The following is a 23,492-nucleotide window of genomic DNA, read 5'->3' as shown; positions in this document are numbered from 1 at the left end:
TTTGTACCTCCTTTTCCATTTGGCCCATTTTTCTTTTTAAGGAGTTCTTCTCCTCAATGAGTTTTTGTGCCTCCTTTTCCATTTGGCCAATTCTACTTTATAAGGACTTGTTTTCTACAGTTAATTTTTGACCTTCCTTTTCCAAGCTATTGACTCTCTCTTGCATACCTCTCATTTCTTCTCCCAATTTTTCTTCTACCTCTCTTATTTGACTTTTAAAATCCTTTTTGAGCTCTTCTAAGAAGGCTTTTTGGACTTGAGACCAGTTCATATTCCCCTTTGAGGTTTCAGATGTGAGTATATTGACAATGTTATCCTCTTCTGAATTTGTGCCTTGATCTTCCCTTTCCCCGTAATAAGAATCTATGGTCATTCTCCATTTCTGCTTTCTGTGCATGGTGTTTGCCTATTTCCTAGCTTAAAAAAAAAAAGTTGAGTTCTTCTGCTGGAGCTAAGGGGGCACTTACCCAAGCTTCTTTTCCTGCTCACCTGGGCCTTGCATTTGAATGCTTGGCTCCTGCTCACCCGGGCCTTCCACAGCGATGTTTTGCTGCTGGTGGATATCTGTCAGCCTGGAGTTTTGCCTCCTGGAGTTGTGCTTCCCAGAGTTGTTTTGAAGCACTGGGTGATTTGGCTGCTGAAGAATGCCATCACCTGTGGTGGTTTTCCAAGCTGGTGTCTCCCAGTTCCCCTGCCTATATTGAGGCTCTTGGGTCCTAGTGTTGGCACTTGCCTGCTCCACCAACCTAGGTCTCAGGATCTCCCCCAGTATGCTGAGGCAGGGCTTGCTGCTGGCTTGCTGGAACTCTTCCCATCCTATACTGCTTCCAGTCCCCCAGAGCAAGAGGGGCCTTTCCCGTCAAACTCCCAAGCTTCCTGGGCTACAAGACTGCTGTGCTCTGTCTTTTTGCTGGCTCAGGGTTTTTCCTGGGTCGATATTTTCTGGGCGTTCAGAGGTCAATAAAGGAGGATGAGAGTGACTTACTTCTTACTCCACCATCTTGACTCCTAGAAGCGGAACCATTACTGTTACAAACCTTGCCTGTGTTGTATGTGCAACTTCACTGCAGCCTTGGTTCTGAACACAAAGCATGTGCACTTTGACTGTATATGGCCTCAGGCCATGCGAATGCCAAAACAAAAGGGTCATGAGTGGAAAAAGTTTAAGAAGCCCTGTCCTAATGGATGGCCATTCTACCACTTTTTAAACACAGTGACAAGTGGCAGACAACTCACCTCCTCATAAAAGAGTCCAGGGAGGTTGCATTTTTCTCTTTATGTTAAAATTTCAAGTTAATTTTATTACCTATGTCCCACACAACTGGGACCATGGTTAATGTTTGTGAACCTCTTTACAATTAATTTTCTCCCATGAATTACTGGGTATCTCCTTCAGTATTATTCTTCAGGTAATGTCATATCCATGTATTACCAATTGTGATGTAGTCCTCATATTTCAACATATCTAATCTTACAGTTTTATCTAGAAATCGTTTTCCCGCAGCCTCCATTTTTAGGTTAAAATCCCCTTGATCACATTCACAAGTCTGGCCAACGCATTCATCCCATTACTCACGAGATACATTTAGTCCCTAGAAAGGAATCTATCGTTCCAATATTTTAAGGCATAGCTCAGATAACTAAACCCTGTTCTTTGACATCCTCTATTCAATCAGATCTTCTTATTCATATTTTTACTTCCCCTATGTTCCTTCTTTCCTGAAATCTACATCTTCTATTATTGGGAGGCAAATTGGCCTAGTGGATAGTGGGCTAGTTAGATACAGATTCAGGAGACGAGTTTGAATCCTACCCCAGACACCTCCTAACTGCATGAACCTGCATTTGACCTCTCTCAACCTAAGTTTCCTGAGCTGTAAAATGAGAATAATGATGGTACCTACCTCCCAGGCTTGCTGTGAAAATCAAATAAGGCATGATACATAAAGTACTTTGTAAAGCTTAAAGCTCAATATGAATGTTAGAGGAAAAAATGAAAACTACATCCCTGCCCCTCGGATCCTTCAGTATCTTGCCTAATTCTATTTAATTCAGCAAATGAGCAGGGTACTATGTTAGATGCCCAGGAGAAAAAGCAAAAGAATCTCTGCTTTCATGTAGTTTACATTTTACAGAGGGGTGGGGCACATATAATATGCAAGCAAGTAAGCAATATAAAATATATACAAGGTAATAAATAATTTCTTTTTTTAATTTTTAACAAATTTATTGTTTATTTTTAACATTCTTTCCTTTTGAAGTTTTGAGTTCCACATTCCCTTTCCCTCCCACCCCTTCCCCACCCACTGAGAAGACAAGCACTGTATTAATTATACATATGAAATCATGCAAAACATATTCCCACATGAGTTATACTGCAAGAAAGAAAGGAGATAGAGACAGAGATAGAGAGACAGAGAGACAGAGAGAGAATATTATACTTCAATTTGCACTCAGAGTTCATTAGTTCTCTCTCTGGAGATGAATAGCAGTTTTTCATCATGGGTCCTTTGGAATTGTCTTGGATTACTGTATTAATCCGAGTAGCCAAGTCTCACAGTTGATCATCATGAAAACATTGCTATTACTGTGCAAAATGATCTCTCGGTTCTTCTCACTTCTCTTTGCATCAGTCCATATAGGTCTTGTCATATTTCTTATGACACCATCTCCCATTGCCATTTCTTATAGCACAATAATACTCCATGATAATCATATGTCACAACTTACTCAACCATTTCCCAACTGATGAACATCCCGTCAATTTCCAATTCCTTGCCACCACAAAAAGAGTTGCTATAAATATTTTTGTAAATATCAGTCCTTTTCCTTTTTCTCTGATCACTTTGGGGAACAGACCTAGTGGTGGTATTGCTGGGTCAAAGGGTATGCAGAGCTTTATAGCCCTTTGGGCACAGTTCCAAATTGTTTTCCAAAATAATTGGACCAGTTCATAACTCCACCCACAGTTTATTAACCTACCAGTATTTGTCATTTCTGATAGGTGTGAGGTGGTATCTCAGAGTTGTTTTAATTTGCATTTCGCTTATCAATAGTGATTTAGATCATTTTTCAATAGGATTATAGATAGCTTTGATTTCTTCTTCTAAAAACTGCCCGTTTATATCTTTTGACCATTTATGCACTGGGAAATGGCTCTTGTTTTTATAAATTTAACTCAGTTTCCTATATACTTGGAGAAATGAGGCCTTTATCAGAGAAATTTACTGTAAAAAGTTTTGATAATTCTTAATTGTCTACGGTGCCTTTTAGCAAAATGTAGTTTTCCCTGATTATCTCTTTCAATTAGGTCTATTTTTGCTTTTGTTTTGTCTGTGATCATGACTGTTACCCCTGTCTTTTTTACTTCAGCTGAAGCATAATAGATTCTGCTCCAGTCCTTTATTTTAATTCTGTATATATCTTTCTGTTTCAAGTGTGTTGTAAATAACACATTGTTGGATTATGGTTTCTAATCCATTTTGCTGTTTATGGGTGAGCTTATCCTGTTCACATTCAGAGTTATGATTACTGTGTATTTCTCTCCATCCAATTTTCTTCTGTTTATCCTTCTCTTTCTTTTTATCCCATCCCTCCTCAAAAATTTATTTTGCATCTAACCAGTTGCCTCCCTTGATCTGCCCTCCCTTTAATTCCCCCCACCATATATCTTATCCCCTTCCCCTCCTATTTCCCTGTTGGGTAAGATAGGTTTCTATACCCAACTGAGTATTGAGAAGATAAAAATTGATTCTGTATCATTTTTTATTGATCCTACCCACAATTAATTGAGTTTATCTTATAAATGCTTAAGTCATGGTTTTCTGTTTCTGAACTTAGTTCAGAATTCAGCCGCCCTATAACGGTTAAGTAATGTAATCCAGTTCTCTTGCTAATCACTGTTTTATTCTTGCCTCAAGGAATTCTGCTATCCTTGGGGGATCCAGGCTGGCACAAGGGAGTCGGGTCTTGTATCTTTACACCACCAAGCTATTCTTCAAGGATATCTGGTTTACGATCCAAAGGAATCTGACCTTGCAGGTCGACCTGAACAATGAACATTAGCCACAGGAGGAAAGCAGAGGGTTTATTACTAGTCCTTCATTCCCTACTTCCTGCCAATCATATTGTCCCCACACCTCCAGCTATGGAACCAGTCATGATGCCCTCAACCCCATGATGTCACCTACCCTGTTCTATTCTTTGTTCCGTGCTCCCCAAAAACCTATAGAAGGGGAGCTGTCCTTTTGCTTTAGGTCTTTGATTAGAAACTGAGGCAGCCATTGTCCCATCTTATGCTCAGGTCCATGCTCTATGAATCAAATGTTACTGTGCTCAGAGAGAAAGCACCTCAGTCTACTTTTCTGCTGAATTTCACTCACAGCAGTGTGTGTAGATATTCTTCCCTCTTTGAACCAATTCTGATGAAAGTGAGATTCAACCTCTTTAATATGGGCACCTCTTTAATATGAGAAAATTTTCCCTATTCTACCTCTCCCTTCTCCCAATACATCCCTCCTTCTCACCCTTTCATTTTGTTCAGTGATCACCCCAATATAAATGACTTACTTTCATACCCTCTGTCTATGTAGACTCCTTCAAACTGCACTAATAATGATAAAGTTCTTAGGAGTTACAAATGTCATTTACCATATAAGGACGTAAGCAATTTAACTTTATTGAGTTCCTTATGATTATTTTTTCATGTTTACCTTTTCATGCTTCTCTTGAGTTTTATTTTTGAATGTCAGATTTTCTATTCAGCTCTGGTCTTTTCATCAGAAATGCTTGAAAGTCCTCTATTTCATTTTTCTCTGAAGGATTATACTCAGTTTTGCTGGATAGATTATTTTTGGTTATAATCCTAGCTCCTTGCCTTCTAGAATATCATATTCCAAGCCCTCCATTCTTTTTTTTTACTTATTTTTCTTTCTTTCTTTTTTTTTTTTTTTGGCACTTGGGGTTAAGTGACTTGCCCAGGGTCACACAGCTAGTAAGTGTTAAGTGTGTGGTCTGAGGCCGGATTTGAACTCAAGTCCTCTTGACTTCAGGGCCGGTGCTCTACCCACTGTGCCACCTAGCTGCCCCCCTCCATTCTTTTAACACAGAAATTGCTAGGTCTTGTGTGATCTTGACTGTGGCTCTGTGATATGTGAATTGTTTGTTTCTGGATGCTTGCAATATTTTCTCCTTGGCTTTGGAACTTTGGAATTTGACTATAATATTCCTGGGTATTTTCATTTGGGGATTTCTTTCAGGAGGTTATTGGTAGATTCTTTCAATTTCTATTTTATCCTCTGTATCTAAGATACTGGGGCAGTTTTCATTTATAATTTCTGAAATATTATGTCTAGGTTCTTTTTTTGATCATGGCTTAAAGATGGTCCAACAATTCTTAAATTATCTCTCCATTTTCCAGTTTAGTTGTTTTTCTGATGAGATATTTTACATTTTCCTCTATTTTTTCATTCTTTTGACTTTGTTTTATTGTTTCTTGATGTCTCGTGGACATTAGCTTCCACTTGCCCAATATTAATTTTTAAGGGATTACTTTCTTCAGTGAGGTTTTGTACCTCTTTTTCCATTTGGCCAATTCCGGCTTTTAAGGAGTTCTTTTCTTCAGTGAATTTTTATGCTTCTTTTACCAAAAGATCAATTCTGTTCTTTAAGGCGCTATTTTCTTCAACATTTTTTTGTGCCTCTTTAGCCAAGCTGCTAATTGTCTTTTCGTAATTTTCTTGTATCACTCTCCTTTCTTTTCCCAAGTTTTCCTTTATCACTCTCATCTCTTTCTGTAACTCTCCAAGGAAGTCTTGTTGAGGCTGGGTCCAATTAACCTTTTTCTTTGAGGCTTTTGGTTGTAGCTGTTTTCACATTGTTGTCTTCTGAGTTCATGTCTTGGTCTTCCCTGCCACCACAGTAGCTTTTTATGGTTAAGTTCTTTTTGTGTTGTTTGCTCATTCTTCCACCTTATTCCTTGACTTTGAACTTTATGTTAAAGTCGGGGTCTGCTCACCTTGGGGTGAAGAGGCACTGTGCTAAGCCTCAAGCTTTTTTGTGCTGCTGTTTTTAGATCTCGTTCTGAGTGTCTGCACATTTTTGGTGCTTCCAAGGGGGTGTGATCCAGGAAGACATGTGATCACTGCTGTCTTGGTCTGTATTCTTGTCTTTACACAGGAAAGGATCCTGCTTCCCTACAGCCACAAGCACTAGTGGTCTCCTCTGCCTTAGAACTGTGACCAGGGCCTTTGCTTCCTCGTGACCAACCACTAGCACTCCTCTCTACCCTGGAACTGCAACCCAGAACTGTAAATGGGCAATAGAGGTGCTAATCATCACTAACTGCACCCATTGCCAAGAATAAGTTGAGGATGGCTTGAGGCAGAAGGAAATGATAGGCAAAGAGGCCAATTAGGACTTTATTGCAACAGTTCAGGTGAGAAGAAATAGAGTAGAGGCTGAATAAGTATAGAAAAGGGGAAAGCTATAAGAAAAACTGGGGAAGTGGGATGAATAAGCCATGGCAATTGATTGGCTATGGGGCTTGAGAGAAAAGAAAGAGAGACCTAAGATAATTCCAGGTTTGAAAACCTGGGGAGCTATAAGGAGGGTAGTACCAGAAACAGAAAGGGTTGAAGTTTGGAGAAGGGATGGGTTCGGTGAAAAATGCAGTGAGTCCCATTTTGGATATGTTGATTGTGGTGGAGGTGGTAAGCAAGTGATATGAGATAGGAGAACTTCAAAGTATAAAAGATAAAGCCTAGTTTTCTTCCAGTATGAGCATTCATTCCCAATAATGATAGACAGAAGTGGTTTAATTTTGACAGATTCTCCCCCATGTTTCAGATACACGCTCTTGAAAAAATGGCATCTGTCCCTTTTGGCCACGTTCAGCCTTTCTAGGCCCCTCTCTGTACTCCTCAGCACAGAGGCTCCAAGCGCCATGATACACATCTTCATGGGGCCACTACCAGCATCTCTCATATTAGCTATAGATCCTCTTTATCATGTTTTCTTTCTCCAGGACACCTGGATTAATCTATGGACAGGAAAGGCCTCATATAGGCTATAGATTACTAGTGATTCAGAATTTCTTTTCCTCCCTCTCTCCCCTTTGTGCCATATTTTCCACTTTCCAACCTCCTGACCCCAAGTCCAATTTTTCCCCAACTCCTCAGAAGATTTTTCTTCTAGGCTTCCTTCATATCATACTTTTCTACCCTATCTAAAAATTCTCTTTCTCTTTTTAACAGTCTGAAGGATAGAGGGGCATTCCTCAAACACCTTCACACCTTACACATAAAGATTTCATAGATTTAGAGCTGGAAAGGCCCTTAGAGGCCACCAAGGCCAATCCGGCATTTTATAGATTTTGCTTTTATCTTAGCTTATATTGAACATAAATATAGTTGGTAAGTATCTCTAGCAAGAAGATAAGTTTAGCACAAAGCCTTCTGGAAGAAAAAACAGGCCCACAATCACTGGAACAATTATTTTAGTTTCTATCTTTATTGGATTTCAAATCAAACTACATGCAGTCCTTTGTGAATTACCCTGAAATATTTACCTGCTGACTGCCACAGCAAATTTCCTTTTTTCTGTGATCACCCTACCACAGCCTAACTAGGCTCCTAGTTACCTAGCTAAAATAATTTAAACTTTGCAAGTTAATTCTTGATTAAATGTGTTCGTGGAAGAGAGTATCATTATGAAGAAACCAAACACCCAATAAAAAGCATTTATATTTAACTCTGAAATAATGATGATTTTGGCAGCCCATTCATCTCTCCAGTGGTGCTATGCTTAGGCAGATACACAAATGAGTTTGCATTCCTAAGCACATACCAAATGACAGTGGGGCAAGGTTAATCCAGAAGTATGGAGAGAGGCTCGGGGAAATGAGTCTAGGGCTAAATATTTGCTGTGAGTAGTTTATAAAATGGAAAAATAACTTAGAGCTAACTTCATATACCAAGAGTCTTCATCTGAAATCAACAGAATCCCAATCATATCTTGTCTGAACAATTCTATTAGTCCATTTACCTTCTTTCCAAGAGCACTTTAACCATCATTGGAAGAAATTTTTCTAAGCGAATGTATCCAGTAGGTTCTTCTTCTTCTACCTGAAGGTCCAATGGAGAAACACCAATCAGAATTTCAATCTAATTAGTATTTATTAAATGCCCAAAAGGTACGTGGAACTATGTAATCCCACAAAACAAGAAGCAGACAATAGCCAAGAAGCATGACCTTTGGTACATGATGATATTGGATGAAGATGTGATTGCTGCCTATGGGCTCTATTGTGACAGTGGGTCTGAAATCACTGATGGGTTTTTGAGGGTTTATAGCTGACAGGTGTATAGCTAGGCCTCTATCGATCTTAACTTGTATGTCAGGCTATTTATGAGGCATTGTAAATTTTCCACTCCCTCTCAAAAATCCTATTAAGAGGCTCGTAGATCCTAATTCAGTAGATGAGCTTATAACAGATTTATTCTTTGAGTAAAAATAAGAGGCCTAGAGACTGCTGCTAATCGGGGCATACTGTCATCCAAATGACAGCTATTTTTAATGTGTTTATACTGGCCTTACCCCATTACAATCTCACAGCCTTCAGACTACTCTGCCACCAGAAAATTTAATCCATCTGACGCTAGAATGATGTGTTATCAGAATTTCTGATCCCTTTAAAACATGAACCATTGTCTTCAGCTGCTCTATTGTTCAGCTGAGTGGTCTGCATTTTAATACTCATATGGTTCTGATGTGCATGAGTAGACCTTTGGAGCTGCCATCCCCCGGGGATCCTCACAAAAACAAGGCTCTGCCTGGTAAGACTGTCTAGGGGACAATCATTCTAAAATAAATAAAACACATTTCATTCTTGTTCTGCTTATTCCAGAAACTTGCTCTAGAGGCCAGGGAGAGTAGAGTACTGATTTAACGCCCATTATTGTGTCCCTCTCAACCTTTTCAAGATAAAAGGACCACTTTTTCAAGAACAGTTTTGTTGGCCTAAAACTTTAGGGAGGAATAGATTTTTGGTTATCACAAAGAGAGTTTAACCCTAACATCATGCTAGAACATCATGCTAGACATATCAGTTTCTTCATTTGTAAAATTAAGGGGCTGGACTTTGATTGGTCTTTATGTTTCCATCCAGTTCGAAGATCTATGATTCTTCATGATTCATTTGTAACGTCAGGATAATAATAACACCTACCTCCCAGAGTTGTTGTGAGGATCAAATGAAACAGTCATTGTAAAGTGCTTAGCTCAGTGCCTAGCACATAATAAGCACTACATGTTGTTGTTCAGTTGTTTCCAACTCTTTGTGGGCCTCTTTTGGGATTTTCTTGGTAAAACTACTGGAGTGATGTGCCATTTCCTTCTCCAGCTCATTTTACAGATGAGGAAACTGAGGCAAAAAGGGTTAAGTGATTTGCCCAATAGCTAGTAAGTGTCTGAGCCCAGATAGCTAATAAGTGTCTGAGGCCATATTTAAACTCAAGAAGATGAGTCTTTAATACTGATAGACTTAACCCTTCTCAGCAATACAAGAATCTAAGACATCTCCAAAGGCCTCATGATGGAAAATGCTATCCACAAAGAAGAAAGAACTATGGAGTTTGAATGCAGATCAAAGCATACTATTTGCTTTTTTTTTTCTTCTGTTGTGTTTTGTTTCCTCTTTCTGGTGGTTCCCCCTATTGGTTCTAATCCTTACTTACAACATCACTAATGTGAAAATACGTTTAATAAGAATGTATATGTATATCAGATTGTGCACTGTCTTCGGGAGGGAGGTGGGGGAGGAAAGAGAGAAAAATTTAAAACTCAAAAGCTTATGGAAGTGACTGTTGATAATTCAAAATAAATTAACTTAAAAAATGAGTCTTTCCTGATTCCAAGCCCAGTCCTCTAGCCACTGTGACACCTAGTCGCCCAAGCACTATATAAATGTTAGCTCTCATCATCATTATTAGTAACCGTGTCACATGTGTCAATGTCTCTGTCTCCCATACCATTTACTCTAACTCCAAAGACTGTGACCACCAAGTTGAAAAACACATAATGTCGTTATTTCCTAACAAAACTCAACAGATGTAAAATAAAATTCTCTTAAAAAAGAAAAATTAGAAAAAGATGTCAGGATAGTGAAGGAGGTTTTTAGATGCTCTGTTAACACTTTTATAAAAGTAAAGGAGGGAGAAAAGGAACAAGGAAGAAACAGAGTAGAAGGGATAAGATAGTTCTTTTGATTTTTAAATTAGTAGAAAATAATTAAGATGTTTAGCATGCCTTTAAATAAGCCAGCCACAGTACAAGTGTTTCATTAATAAATATTGCCCTCTAGTGGCCAAAGTTAATTTGATCTTCATGGTATGACTCCTAGGCTCAGAATTTGTAAAGAATGGCAACATCAAATCATAAACAAGCATTTATTAAGTACCTACTAGAGCTTAAGCGCTGGGGATACAAAGAAAGGCACAAACAATCTTTGCTTTCAAGGAGCTTACAATTTACTGGCATCAAAATGAAGATTTACAGGGCTGAATGGAAATTTCCACTATCTTTTTACAATTAGAGATCAAACCATAAGAGAGCCTTGAGGAGCCAGATACATGCTCAAGGTATCTATCTTTTCAGTGAAACTACACAACATACACACAAACACATATAAACACATGCATTTACACAACCATAGTAACCCTCAAAAAATAATTCACCAGAGTCCCATTCTGATGCCTCATTGTGGGATGAAGGTGACCCTGGGTTCTCAAAGACTATGGTGGTAGAGAATGAAGCCTAGTAGAAAGGCTCTGAGGAATAGCCTAGAGATTAACTGTACGCTTGTCATCCAAGACCAGTCCTGCTTAGCTCAGAGAGACTCAGCACTGGTTGGGCCAAAGGGTGATGAATTTGGCAGCCACAGTAACTTTCAAAAACAATTCCCTAAGTCATAGAGAGGTGGTGAGCTATGTCAATGAAGGAAGAACCAATCTCAGCAAAATCACAGATCACAAAATCACATCTCAAAGTCTGCATGTGATCAGCAGGAACCTATTACATTCCTTCAGGTACTAAAAGGTTGTACTGGAATAGTGACTCTATTATTCAGGTAAAATAAAATCAAGTTTCGTTTCCTCATAGTAGAATATTACATATTCTTTTTTAGGCTAGATAGTTAAACATGAGGTTAAACATGGAGCCTTCTCCCAAAGAAGTGAATCTCTTGGGGCAGCTAGGTGGCGCAGTGCATAGAGCACCAGCCCTGGAGTCAGGAGGACCTGAGTTCAAATCCGGCCTCAGACACTTGACACTTACTAGCTGTGTGACCCTGGGCAAGTCACTTAACCCCATTGCCTAGCAAAAAAAAAACAAAAAACCAAAGAAATGAATCTCTAATTAGCGAAATTTGAGGCACTATGTCACGATAGTGAGATGGATTTTTTGAGTAATGGCTAGTATTTATTAATAGCTAGCATTTACACAGGATATCCCAGAAGTTTGCAAAGTTCTTGTACCCAGTGCTGGGTACATAGTGCTTAACAAATGCTTTTTCATTCATTTGTTCATTCATTTTTGCTTGCTTTCTCTCCCCTGACCTGGAAGAAGGTATGTTAATTGACAGTAATGTCTAATACTTCTTGTAATTTCCACAGTTTTCTGGACTAAAAAAGAGGGGAAACCAATCTTTTAGCAGCAACAAATCTCTCATTCAGTGGCTTCTAAACTTTTTCATCATATGGTCCCTCCACCAAACAAAAGCAAAAAAATCAGAGTAATAAGAAAATATGTAGAATTGATAAAATCGATAAATTAATAAAAAGCCTTTCTTTCATTTAAAGGAAAATAGCTTGGAGGCCAATGAGAGGCAGTTTATAAAAAAAAAGGGTACTTGATTTTAAAATACCTATAACAACATCCTTCCAGATTGTTTTGCTTAGGAGATAAAGGTTAGTGGGGAGAAATGGAGGTAATAACAAGAGGCTAGTATCAATGGAAGTACCCTATTGACAAGAATGTATTTATGAGACTAAACAATGATAACGGTAATAATATTTTCCTTTCTGACATCAGCCATCTAAGAATCTCAAAGCACTGGGCAAATACTATTTCTGACTCCACTCTAGTAAAAACAGGTCAATGTTCTTAACCCTATCATGCAGATGAGAAAATGTTGGCAGAGAAAGGTTAAGTGCTTTAGCCAAGGCCGCAGAGGAAGTCAGGGGTTTTGATTCTATTACAACCCAGAGTTCTTGACTCCCTCTCCTCTAGTCAAATCATCAAGCTATATCTTCTCCCATTATAACATTATTTATTTTAATGCTGAATCCACTGAAAAGATACAATAAAACACACACGGTGAAAATTCATTTCTCTCTAGTGACACAACAATCAGTCAATAAACTGAACTATTTCATGCTTCACAAAAACCAAGATAATATCTGTAGTTAAGATGTTTTATGAAGCACTTACATTTCAACTAGTTCCAGGTCACCAACAAGAGACACACACAAGATTTGTTTTTAACTATTTACAGCAAAAAATTACAAAGACCAGAAGAAAGCCATTTTTGTGCTCAGGAGTTAAAATAAGATGTTTAGATTGTAAGTTATAAAGATATTAGGGCAAAAAAAAATCATACTTTAAAAAGATAATAATCAATGCAGGGTGTCCCAAAAAGTCTTAGTGTAGCTCTAAGTTTCAAGCTTAAATCAATGATGTAAATTAATGTATTTAAGATTTTTAAGCTTGAAGCTTAATACTTCACTAGGACTTTTAGGGCAATCTGTATTCGTTAGCAAAATGTTTTTTTATCCTGAAGAGAGGAAAAAAATTCAACCAAAACACCAATGATGTTTATATTAAGGAGTAATTGTATAAATCGAATTATCATATGATTTAAGAATATTTTTCCTCTCAGGATTTAGAAAAGTGGGAAGATCTATTTTGACATATTTACAGTTTTTACAAACTTTGGTATTTGTAAAATTCTAAATTAAACTACCTAATCCTTATGAGACATAGGCCTCCTTACGATTAGGAAACAAAATTGAAAAGGGGTACCATGTTGGAAAAGGGAATCTACTGAGTATGGAGCCGGCAAGACCTAAATCTGAGACCTAGTTCTGCCAGTTATTATCTCTGTGACCTTAGTCACAATGTCTCTGCTTGTTTCTTCATCTATAAAATGTAGATAATAATACTTTCATTTATTCCATTTGAAAAAAAATACCATCTAACTTAGGGCATTGTTGCAGATATTAAATGAGTTGATATATGTGAAAAGACATTTAAACAGCAAAACACTATATAAATATTATACCTATATAGATTGTAAGCTCCTTGAGGATAGGGGCTGTCTTTTGCCTCGAAGTACCACTGCTTAGCATAATACCTGGCACAGAGGTGCTTAATAGATGCTTATTGAGTATGTATCTTGAATATTATTTTTTTTTCATTTCCACACAAAGTACATCTGTGAGACTGTGGGCAAATCATTTAATCTCTCAGTGGTCTCTGTCTGCACCTCCCCTCCCCAACTCTCTATGTCTATAAATTACTAAATAGTTGCAGATCTGCCTTGGTAAGGGAAGCTTCTTCACCCAAAATTTCTCACATGGATGAAATAACAGGTCTGGAACCTCACCCTCCATCATCATCAAAATAGCTCTTTATTCCAACTGACTCAAACTCACTTAGCTCAGCTCCGCTAGATATTAACTCAACTTTCACTCCCCATAACCACCACCACTTACCACCACCACCACCACCTAGTGGTGCCTGGGCCATCTCTATTCTCTTGGTAGATACTTAGACCCAACAAAGCCGTCTTTGGGAAAATGACAGCCAAGGATCATTCTATGGGGCAAATTCACTTATGAATAAAGGGAGCAGATGAATTTATTTATATTTTCAAAAAGGCTTTAATGAGGCTAGCTATTTTATTGAAATAAACAAATATAAAAGGGAATAAAACCATGCTGTGTTGGACTGAAGAGTAGTTTAAAGACAGGGAAAATAAGGAGGGAGGAAACAAGCAAATGCTTGTTTATTAAGCACCTACTCTGCGCCAGACGCTGCTAATCACTTTACATAAAAATTCCAATAACTCTGATCCTCACAACAACCCTGGGAAATAGGTGCAACGGGGACAACAAATAGACAATCTCTCTAGATGAAGAAATATTAACAATGAGACTTTGGAAGGTATTTGTGCTAGGATTGGTCTTATAATTCATAAACACTTTCATGAATTATCTGGAAGGGAAGATACACAATGAAATTTCTGAATATCCATGGTATCCCAAGTACGAAGATGACACTAAGGAAAGATGATGGGGAAAAGTGCAGGAGCAACTCACAAAGTTGTATAAATGGAAAGGGAAGTGGTAGATGCAATCTAATGTATTTATCTTTTCATTTACAAGAGAGTGTGTGTGTGTGTGTATGTGTGTGTGTATATGTGTGTGTGTTATAGTAGGGTTTGACTTGGAATGTATCCTATGGAACACGTACTGGACTCTTCTAGCAACCTCTAAGGAAACATGTAGCTTAACACTGAAGGACTTGGTGTTTTAGGAAAAAAACAGAAGACTCTGGATGGCCCCTTGCATCATTCCCTACCCCATATAACTACAGGAGGCAGTCTAGGTCAAAGCTTTCTCAGAGAGGATTGGCCATCGAACGAGAAAAATCAGCCCATTCAGTAGGCTTCAAAAGGAGTGACTACACTTTCTTGTTACTCTATCTTTCCTTCTCTCCTGCTTCTAGAATGTGCAGTTCTTCCCCTAGTAAGGTGTGGGGTCAAGGTGCTGGTTAAGTTTTTGTTAATTTCATGCTATGAGTCTTTAATGTTTAACATTTCTTTTGTGTGGAGGAAATAAATAACTGTCCTATACCTGATTTACATTGTGCAATGAATACCTTTCTACTCCCCGTTTTGAGGAGACCCCAGACATAAGCCAAAGCTAAGTTTTAAGTAACTTTTCCCAGGGCTCCATAATAGGGTTTTTTAAAAAAAGCGATAGAGGGAGCAAGAAGAGCCTGAACTCTCTCTTAGGATGTCAAGTTTCCCAGGATTGAACCTGGTCTGCATTTGTGGGTCCAGAGCTAGGACCTCTTAGTGAGAAAGGGTGAAGATGACCACCTTAGACACCTTGAGCCTAGCAGTGGTAGTGGTAATTATATATAACGATTAGTTTTGAATTATCAATTTCAACTTCAAAAAATAATCTAGAAGTCACCATAGACTATTTTCCTATGCAAGTCACATAACCTCTTTGGACCTCAATCTTTTTATCTGTAAAATGGTGAAGTTGGACTTTATTTTTTTTTAAGGTAATTGGGATTAAGTGACTTGCCCAGTGTCACACAGCTAGTAAGTGTCAAGTGTTTGGTATGAAGTCACATTTGAACTCAGGTCCTCCTGACTTCAGGGCCAGTGCTCTATCCACTGCGCCACCTAGGTGCCCCAAAATTGGACTTTAGAAGACTTCTGAGGTCCCTTCCAACTCAAATTCTTTTGTGTATGAAACATCAGCCCAAATGGGCTGCCACAGCTAAGAAAAAAACAAAACAAAACACTACTAATAAAACGAGGACCATGCAACCTCAGGAAGGGCACTGGGAACTGAAAACATTATCATTTAAACTGCATGCTGCAACCACACCCAAAATGCCATGTTTACTTACAAAAGGGGTAGAAAAAGATGCAGACAGAGAGTAAAATGAACACAGGAAAGGAAGTGTTTCCATAACGAACGCGGGAGAAAAAAGGACAGAATTCAAACTGCAGAGATTAAGTCCATCAAAGTTTATAAAACCCTGGATATAAAGTGAATATAGACTTGTTCTCAAGCTCCTGAAACAGCAAAACAAGAGATCCCTCATGAGAATTTAAAGAGGTTGTTGTGGGTTGTGTAGATACTGATACGCTTTAAACCGCAGCTAGCAAACCCATGGAATGTGTTACTCTCGATCAAGCAACAAGCACTTGTTGATAAACCTTTCCTCCACTCAAACCCTTCCACTCTGCCTCATGGTGGGGCAGGGGCCACCCTAGCTTCTTGAAGGCTATTTCAGGGGAGCACAAATTCTAGCAGGACCCTCTGAGCTGGAAAGGCCCCAGGGAAAGACACCAGCTATCACAGAGTGATGAACAAAAACAGCAACACTCTTGGAGTCAGGAAGACCTGAATTCTAATTCGTACTGAGATACTAACTAGCTGTGTGACCTCAGGCAAGGCAATTAATCTCTCTGTTTCAGTTTCCTCAAGAAATGTTTAAAATTACAAGAAGAATGGCAAAAGGAGTAAACAAAAGTGATATATGCAATGTAAATAAAATTAACATGGGGAGGTAACAAAACTGTGGTCAAATGTAATGGTTAAATATGAGTACCAGGCTGCCCATATTAATAGGCAGCCATGTGGTACTGTGGATAGAGCACTGGACCTAGAGTCAGGAAGACCTGAGTTCAAATTTAGCCTCAGACACTTACTAGCTGTGTGACCCTGGGCAAGTCACTTACCCCTGTTTGTCTCAGTTCCTCATCTGTAAAATGAGTTGGAGAAGGAAATGGCAAAACCACTCCAGTATCTTTGCCAAGAAAACCTCAAATGGGTCACAAAGAGTCAGACAGGACTGAAATGCCTAACAAAAAGCCAAAGTTAAAGGACATACCCATCTTTTCAGAATTAACAATGTAACTCTTTTTTTTTTTTTCTGGGAAAGGCGGTTTATAAAGGATTTTCTTTGGATGTTCGTCAGGAAGTATCTGTTCTGTCAAAATAAATTGTAAATATTTTTAAGTCGTGAATAATGACTGTACATAATGACTGAATATATTAATAATATACCAGGAGAATATGAAGCAAAAATGAAGGGCAACCATGCTCTCTAACATGTTCCTTCTTGAAACTGTCAGGAAAATATTGACTGTCCTGTGGAATGCAAGCTCAGTCTCCCCCTTCTGCTGACCTCCTTAGCACTGAGTCCACAGCAGGTCCTTGGTGAACACTTGTTAAGCCTTGATTGTCTGCTGGGAAGATTGTGGGAATGACTCTCACGCCTACTCCCTTCTCTGCCCTGACACTTGCCACCACCCCGGTGAAGGCCTTCATCACCTCACAGCTGAAATAAACGATGGCGTTCTGGTTGGCTTTCCTGCCTTGAGTTTCACCCCATGCTGATTCATGTCTCACTAAGCTACCAAAGTGTTCTAACTCGAGTGCAAGTATGGCCGTGTCACACCACTATTCAATAACCACCACAGGCTCCCTGTTGCCTCCAAGATCAAATACAAAATCTTTGGTTTGGCTTTTCCTCAATAGCTGGCTCCTGCCTGACCTCCCTCAGAACTGGTGAGGTCAGCTTTTTAAGGGAAAATCAAGGGCATGACCAATCGATTCCCAGACAATGTAATTGTCTTCTGGTTCAATAAAGGAAATTGGTTCGCTTCAATAAAAGGATACAGGGTTTAGAGAACGAGATACACATTTTCATTAATATGTGGATTTGTTTCCAGGGATGTGCTGGATAGAGCCAGCTCAAATTGACTTGGAAGAGATGATTACATTTTTTTCAATGTGAGCGACAGTTATACCTTGGAAATAAACAAACATTACACACACAGTTAGTGTCTGAGGCTGGATTTGAACTCAGGTATGTCTGACTCCAGGCACAGTACTCTATCCACTGCGCCATGTAGCTGGTTAGAATATAGGCCATATTCCCTGAAATGAAATGCGTTTAAAAGGGGAAAATACACTGAAAATAATTATACATGCAATTATTATTATATTTTTTAAATATATTGGTTTAATATAAGCCACACAGATTTCTAGGATATATCATTAAAATAAGATTGCTTTAAAAAGAAAAAAATATACAAAATTATCAGATAAAATAAATTCATTATGAAAGATCTTTTTTTTAAACTTTTTTCAACTCAAAGATCTTTTATTCATTTTTATCATCACGACTCACTTCATCATTGTCACTTTTGCTGCTCTTCTCTTCTCCCTGATCTTCCCACCCACACCACAGACTACATTCATGTTTTATACAAACCAGATTTAGGAGGAAAATCTGTGTCTGAGTCACCGCAGAGCCATAAATATGAATATGTTACCTACCTACCTACCTAGATATGACAGTACAACCATTGTATGTGTTATTCATACGTTCCAAGAAGAAACACATTCCTTTTTCTGTTTAATCCCCGAGTTGATGCTTTGTTCTGACGCATTTCTACTTCAGGGACCCTCTGAAGCTGTAACCTAAGGCAAGATTAGCTGAGAGTGAAAGACATAGGAATGATGTTTTCTGACATTTCCTTCCTAGTAACTCCTTCCTTATATGGTGCTGGATCTGGTGCAACTACCTTAAAACCTAATTCACATCAGCAGGATGGGTCCTTGGAGCAAGGCTAGCGACTTCTCCCTCTCAAGGTTCTAGGGGTAACCCTGAAGGATTGAGGAGGTATTCTAGTACTACAGCCCAGGGATTCCCACTGGTGTGCTTCCCCCTACTGTTTATCCATTGATATTGATTAGCCAGTCAGAATTAAAGATTTTTATAAACGGATTTTTACTAAGGTGATCTAGTCAGGGCAGTTGGTACAAAGCATCACTCCCAAATCGGGGGCATGCCCTCCTACAAGTATATGAGGAACCCAAGGGAAAGGGGGCTCGAGTCTAGAACATATGATGCGGCAAAGGGAGTAACATAACTCCTGCGAGTGCTGATCTCTCCTTCATGAGCCTCTCACAAAACTGCCCCCAGGTATGGCATAGTTTCTCTTGTGTCTGGTTTGTCCTTGGCTCCCAATGAAGACCACCATCAGCCATTCTAAAGACACTGCTAGGATGCTCTTCAGAATTCCAAGTTTTTCAGACCTTTCAAAGTTCACAGGGTTTTTCTCTGGGCAAGAGCTAGAGGAGGAAGGAAAGGAAAGGCAGAGGCTCTTCTCCTGTCCCACTGCCTACTCCCAAATAACGGATCCTCTCAGGGGCTTGGCTGGAACTGTTTCTACCACTGATAATTGCCAAGATAATAGCATTCTGGGTTTTGAATTGGCTTGATCCTTTATTCAAAACTTACAGGCTCAGTTTCTTCAGCCTATCCTTACACATTTCCTGTATAGCATCATTTCATTTTATTTCATGGCAGGAAATATTCTACTCATTCCTTACTTGATTAATCAGGTTGCCTTTCTTTGATTTATTGATTCAATAAAGATATTCTCCCCTGATAAAGGTATCAGGGAAAGAGTCTTTTTCTATGTAATTAAAGTAGGGTGGAGTGACGGATTGATTGATTAAATTGATCCTTAACGAGAACTGGAAAACAAGTGTTTTGCCAAGCAAGACAACTAAAGGTGCTTAGTTGAGAATAAAATGCAGGGAGAAGTTCTGGACACATTAAAGGAGACAGGGCCCCTTGGAAGCCAAATACAAGGTTAAAAGAGGAAAAGGACTAAAAAAAATTTAGAACATGATGAGGAAAGATATGTCCATGTATGTTAGGAATCCTTTCAAAAGTCAGCTTTATAACACCTTTCTAAAAATTTAATTATTGTTTAAAACTTTAATATAAACTATTTCAATAATTATGTTAATATAAAAAGTTATTAAAATTCATAGTTTAAATCTACTTGAGCAGAAAGTCATCATCTAATATTATAGAAAGGATAAAGCTTCAAGCTGAGATGCTTAATTATGGCACATTGCTGCCACCTGGTGGCAGTGTGCCCAAACTACAGTCAGGGATGTAACTAAGGGGCAAAAAACCAGCCTCTCAAGAATTGAAACTTCAAACAAGTCACGGACTAAAGGTAAAACCATTGTTCCATTGGTGAAATGCATCCAAGAATATGTCTTTCTTTAGCTTTTGGTTATTTTTTATTTAAAAAATAGGGAGTCTCTTGTTCTGACTCTTCTTTCACAACATGACTAACATGGAAATATGTTTAACATGATTGTATGTGGAAAACCTATGTCAGACTGTTTGCTGTCTTGGGGAGAGAGGAGGGAAGGAGAAAAATATGGAACTCAAAATTTTACCAAAATGAACGCTGAGGGGGAAGCTAGGTGGCACAGTGGATAGAGCTCCACCTTGGAGTAACGAGGACCTGAGTTCAAATACAGCCTCAGACACTTGACATTTACTAGTTGTGTGACCCTGGGCAAGTCACTTAACCCGACTGCCTCACCAAAAAGCAACAGAAAAAAACAAATAAAAAAAAAATATTGAAAACTATCTTTACGTGTAATTGAAAAAAAATAAAATACTATTAAATGGGAAAAAATAGGGAGGCATACCAGAAATTCAATTTAACTCAATTCAACAAACATTAATCCCTTTCCATGGCCAAGAAGGTGCTGTGCTCTAGGAATATATGAGAAGAAAGAAAAATACTTGTAGCTAGAAGAATGGCGAGGGGGTGCCTGAGCTCAACATTGACAAATAATTATTAATCAGATTAATAGTAATTATTGCATTATAATATTAACATTATTAATGTGTTAATAACTCTTAATGACCAGTATTACTAAAGATAAAGAATAAGAAAGGAGGAGATGAAGAGGGAATGCCCACTTGGCCCAAGAGTAGAAGTGGGAGATGGTACACTGATCCCCGGGAAAAGCTAATTAATAGTCCAATTTGCCTGATCATAGAATGAATGCAGTCAAACAAGCCTAGAAATGCAGGTTGGAGACAGATTGCGTGGGCTTTAAATGGTAGAGTTAGAAGTTTCTGCTTGTCCTAGAAGCAAAGTAGATCCACTAAAAATAACAGCTTGGGAGTCTGGAGACTAGGGTTCTAGGCCTATTTACACCACTGACTAGGTACTTCATCTCTCATTGGTAAAATGAGCAGGTTAGACTGGCTCTCTAAGTCCCTTCCAAAGTCCAAGTGTCTATGCTTCTATGATTTTGGTTTGTTTGTTGTGTTTTGGGTTTTTTGGGGGGTTTTTTTGGTTTTTTTTTTTTTTTGGTGAAGCAATCAGGGTTAAGTGACTTGCCCAGGGTCACATAGCTAGTGAGTATCATGTGTCTGAGGCCAAATTTGAACTCAGGTCCTCCTGACTCCTGGGCTGGTGCTCTATCCACTGTGCCACCTAGCTTCTATGGTTTTTGAAAGGTTTCTAAAAAATAAAGGATACAGAGCTCCCTGAAATTGTGAAAATCCCAAGTTTTGGAAACTTTATGGCAGGACACGTAGAGTGTCTTAAAGTATGTATATGTTTAAAATTACATTGGTGGAAAAAAATCACTTCTTCTTATACTAGTTTTAAGACCATCTCCAGGTAAAACTGTAAAATAGGCAATTTGCCTTTGGTTTCTTCCTATGTATCCCTTTAAGTGACCTCATTCTATGTTCTGACTCCCTAGGACTCAGGCTTGATCTCCCAAGATAATTTCCTCTGGTGTGATCTCCACCACTTCTTCTACAATCAAAACCTACTCAGTGGTCATCTGAAAGTATCTGATGTGTCAGCCCTCCCAGGACCTTTACATGACACAAAGTACATTTCATTTTAACAAATACTTATCAAGATTTTACTACGTGTAGAATATGGTGTTGGGGGAGACAGAAAGAGGCAAGAAAATGCTTGGAGTAAAAGATGAATAAGACATGGTTCCTATCATCGTGGAGCTTGGTCAGAGAAAAAGGACACATACACAAATGTCCCCTTCTCAGGGGCAGCTAGGTGGTGCAGTGGACAGAGCTCTGGCCTTGGGGTCAGGAGAACCTGAGTTCAAATCCGACCTTGTACACTTGACACTTACTAGTTGTATGAACCTGGGCAAGTCACCTAACCCTGACTGCCTGAGCAAAAAGAAAAAAAAGTCTCCTTCTCTCCAATTATACAATCACAACTGTATTTCAAGCCCTTATGACCTCTCTCCTGGACTGTTACAATAACTTCATCTCTGGTCTCCCAGTCTCAAATCTCTTCCCACTTTAATCCTATTCTCCTCTTGGTTGCCAAGTTGATTTTTCTAAAGCATAGGTCTAACCATTTCTCTCTCTCTCCTCTCTCTCTCCTCTCTCTCCCTCTCTTTCTCTTTTCTCTCCACCCTCTCTCTCTCTCTTTCTCTCTCCCTCTCTTTCTCTTTTCTCTCCACTCTCTCTCTCTCTCTCTCTTTCTTTCTCTCTCTCCCCCCAACACACACACACATAGAGAGAGAGAGAGAGAGAGGGAGGGAGGGAGAGAGAGCTCTAGTGGCTTCCTATTATCTCCAGGATCAAATACAAACTCTTATGTTTGGCATTTGTAATCTTGCCCCTTCTTACCGTTTCAGCCTTCTCAGACTTTAACTTCCCTTGTGTATTCTATGACTCAGCTACACTGGCCCATTTGCAATTCCTCAAGGAGGATACTTCATCTCATCCCCACCCCTTTGTATTGGCTGTCCCCCAGGCCTAGAATGCTCTTACCCCTCACCTCCAACTCTTAGCTTCCCTGGCTTCCTTCAAGACTCACCTCAAATCCCACCTTTCCTGGTCCCACCAGCTACAAATGCCTTCCCCTTTCAGATTACTTTCACATACTTTGCACGTATCTTGTATATACGTAGATATTCACATCTCTTCTTTCCTGTTAGACTGTGAGGTCCTTGAGGACAGCAAGTGTTTTTGCCTTTCTTTGAATTTCTTGTGCCTGGCACAGTGCCTGGCACACAGTAAACCCTCAGTAAAAGCTTATTAACTGACTGGCTGACTGACAAATAGCTGAGAAAAGAGAACAAGATACAAAGAGTTAAAGGATTTAAGAAAAGATCATTTTACATTATTAGAAATGAGAGAGGGTTTCGTTGCATTTAAGCTGAGTCATGAAGGATGGGCAGGATTTCAATGAGCAAAGATGAGGAGAGGAAAGGAGTAAAAGGGGAATTTTGGGGATTTGGAGAACAGTATAAGCAAAGGCAGGGAGGTGGGGAAGCATAGGACGGTGAGTGGTCCAGTTCGTCTGAAACATAGAGCAGTAGGGAGATAAGACTGGGAAGGTGAGGTGTCATGAGATTAAGGGGGTCCTTGAATGCATTTCTTCATAGCATTAAAAAATTAAAGGACAAGGGGAAAAGGTATCTTTCACAATGATGGCTAGAGGGAGAGGAGTGATCATAAAACATAAAAAGGTCAATCTGGATCATAGAAAAATGGAAAGCTTTTGCGCAACTTTCACAAAAGCACAGAGATGAGCGTTTTGTGGGAAAAACAGCAAAAAGGCCAGATCAGCTGGACCCTATAGTCTAGCTAACGGTGTGCTGGGGGGTGATGTATACTAGGCAAATGGGGTTAAGAGACTTGCCTGGAAAGGTAGGTTGGAGCCAGGCTGTGAGGTGCTTTAAACGCCAAACATTTGATACTGGAGGTACGGGGGAGCCCCTGGAGTTCGCTGAGCAGGGGAGTGACCCGGTCATACCTGTGGTTGGGGAATACTACTTTTGCAACTATGTGGAGGATGG

The 23,492-nt window shown here is 39.1% G+C and overlaps 1 protein-coding gene across 2 annotated transcripts in view; it reads right to left on the bottom strand.

The window, feature by feature from the left end:
• The window catches only part of LOC114049964 (dynein regulatory complex protein 8-like), a 117,476-nt gene that overhangs the window by 4,614 nt on the left and 89,370 nt on the right, over positions 1–23,492 (bottom strand). For both annotated transcript variants that reach the window (XM_027871451.1, XM_027871450.1), the window contains exon 4: positions 8,044–8,123. In XM_027871451.1, the coding sequence (XP_027727252.1) occupies positions 8,044–8,123 (80 nt within the window). The remainder of the gene's footprint in view (positions 1–8,043; positions 8,124–23,492) is intronic.

The sequence above is a fragment of the Vombatus ursinus genome, unplaced genomic scaffold (assembly GCF_900497805.2).
Source record: "Vombatus ursinus unplaced genomic scaffold, bare-nosed wombat genome assembly UNPS02014798.1, whole genome shotgun sequence".
NCBI classification, from domain to species: Eukaryota; Metazoa; Chordata; class Mammalia; order Diprotodontia; family Vombatidae; genus Vombatus; species Vombatus ursinus.
Note: the sequence above shows the minus strand (reverse complement) of the source record. Positions and strands in the feature narration are given on the sequence as shown.